The sequence below is a fragment of the Ananas comosus genome, unplaced genomic scaffold (genome assembly GCF_001540865.1).
Source record: "Ananas comosus cultivar F153 unplaced genomic scaffold, ASM154086v1, whole genome shotgun sequence".
Taxonomy (NCBI): domain Eukaryota; kingdom Viridiplantae; phylum Streptophyta; class Magnoliopsida; order Poales; family Bromeliaceae; genus Ananas; species Ananas comosus.
In genome coordinates, this window is record NW_017892800.1 from 1 (window position 1) to 1,632 (window position 1,632).

The window sequence follows — 1,632 nt, forward strand, 5'->3', positions numbered from 1 at the left end:
CGAAGAAAAGAGAGAGGTAACAAAAATTTTTCCTTTCTTCCATGTGATTGCTGCAGCAAACAAAGCTCTCTCTCTCTCTCCTAAAAAAAAAAAAAAAAAAAGAAAAGAGAAAAGAGAAGTAAAAGATCTCTTTTTCTCTCTCTCTCTTTGTGTAAAATCGACACCAACCTCGTCCTCCTCCGCCATGGATGAGCTTATCGTGGTGGAGCGGCGACCCACGGATCCGCGGTGGCCGTGGTCACCATCAACCGCCTCGCGCTCGCAGGCGCGTTTCGCCGCCTCGACGCCGACGACACCGTGGCCGTCGTGGTCCTCGCTGGGCGCGGCCACGCCTTCTGCTCTGGCGTTGACCTTACCGCCGCCGAGGACGTCTTCAAGGGCGACATCAAGGACCCCGCCGCCGACCCCATCGCCGCCATGGTTGCGTACCGCAAGCCCATCGTTGGCGCCATCGCCGGATTCACCGTCACCGCCGGGTTCGAGATCGCCCTCGCCTGCGACCTGCTCGTTGCGGGCCGCGACGCCGAGTTCGCCGACCCCTACGCTGCCGAGGCCGCCGCTCCTCGCTGACCTTAGCTACCCCAATGCCGCCGAGGACGTCGTTTCTCGCCGACCCCAACTATCCGAAGCCGCGTCGCTGCGCCCGAGGCCGCGTCGCTCCTCGCCGACCCCTGCGCCCGAGGCCGCCCACCTCCTTGCCGACCCTTGCGCCGCTGAGGTCGTCGCGCCGAGGCCACCCGCTCCAAGGCCGCTTGCTCCTCGACGACCTCCGCCCGCTCCTCGCCGACCCCTGCGCCGCCGAAGCTGCCTGCTCCTTCGCCGAGCGCCTCGTCCCCTTCGCCTGTGTCGAGGGCTTCTTCTCCGGCTCCTGCTGAGCCATCTTCTGGCTCAAGAAACGTGGCCTCATGTCACGCCCCGGGACCCAGCGGGAGCCCGCCCGGCGCGTGCCCAGACCCGCCATATGTCTACAACATATAAGGCGTCTAAAAACAACAATAATAACAGCAATAAAAAAAAGACATCTAGAAGTATCAGAGCATAATAAATGTCTAAATGCTACAACAAGGGATAAGGATAAAACAGTAAATCCACTAGATAAAACGTAGAGTAAGAACAAAAGGAAATCCCAATACAAGTGCTAAGAGTAGATACATAGGCGGTCTCTATACAGGGTACAAAACTCTCACTCTCTCAACTACAAAAGAAAGAGTAAACCACCTAGGCAAGTAAGCTCCTCGCTAGCTAGCTACGCGATCCCCTTGCCGCGATCCCGCGCCTCCGCCCCCCATTTATGCTCGGACGGCCAGTACAGCTGTCTATCGGGTGGTCTCAGGCCATAACCGCCTTCGGGGTGGGTCCTTCATGATTTGACTTAAGTAATCATAATAACGTGGGGGACAGAACTGATTGGACCTTAGAGTATTATTTGGAACATTTGACTAAATAGCTAAACACGAACTTACTATTCGCTGATTGTGAACATTATATAGTGTGAGACTTGTCAACTTCATCGCATAGTTGGTTTCATACCTTATGCTTACATTCATGTCTAAGTAGAGATATCATGTTTGGTAGTAAGTTATCTATCTTTTACTTGCTCTTCAACAGTTATATTTCCTGCACCCATCTATT

The 1,632-nt window shown here is 54.5% G+C and overlaps 1 protein-coding gene across 1 annotated transcript; it reads left to right on the forward strand.

Moving 5' to 3' along the window:
• Positions 1-193: 193 nt before the first annotated feature.
• On the forward strand, positions 194-570 carry LOC109705453 (probable enoyl-CoA hydratase 1, peroxisomal; the record flags this gene model as incomplete). The annotated part of the gene is made up of 1 exon (XM_020226183.1): positions 194-570. A coding segment is annotated over one exon (377 nt), but the record flags the coding sequence as incomplete, so codon positions are not given.
• Between the last annotated feature and the right edge of the window lie 1,062 nt (positions 571-1,632).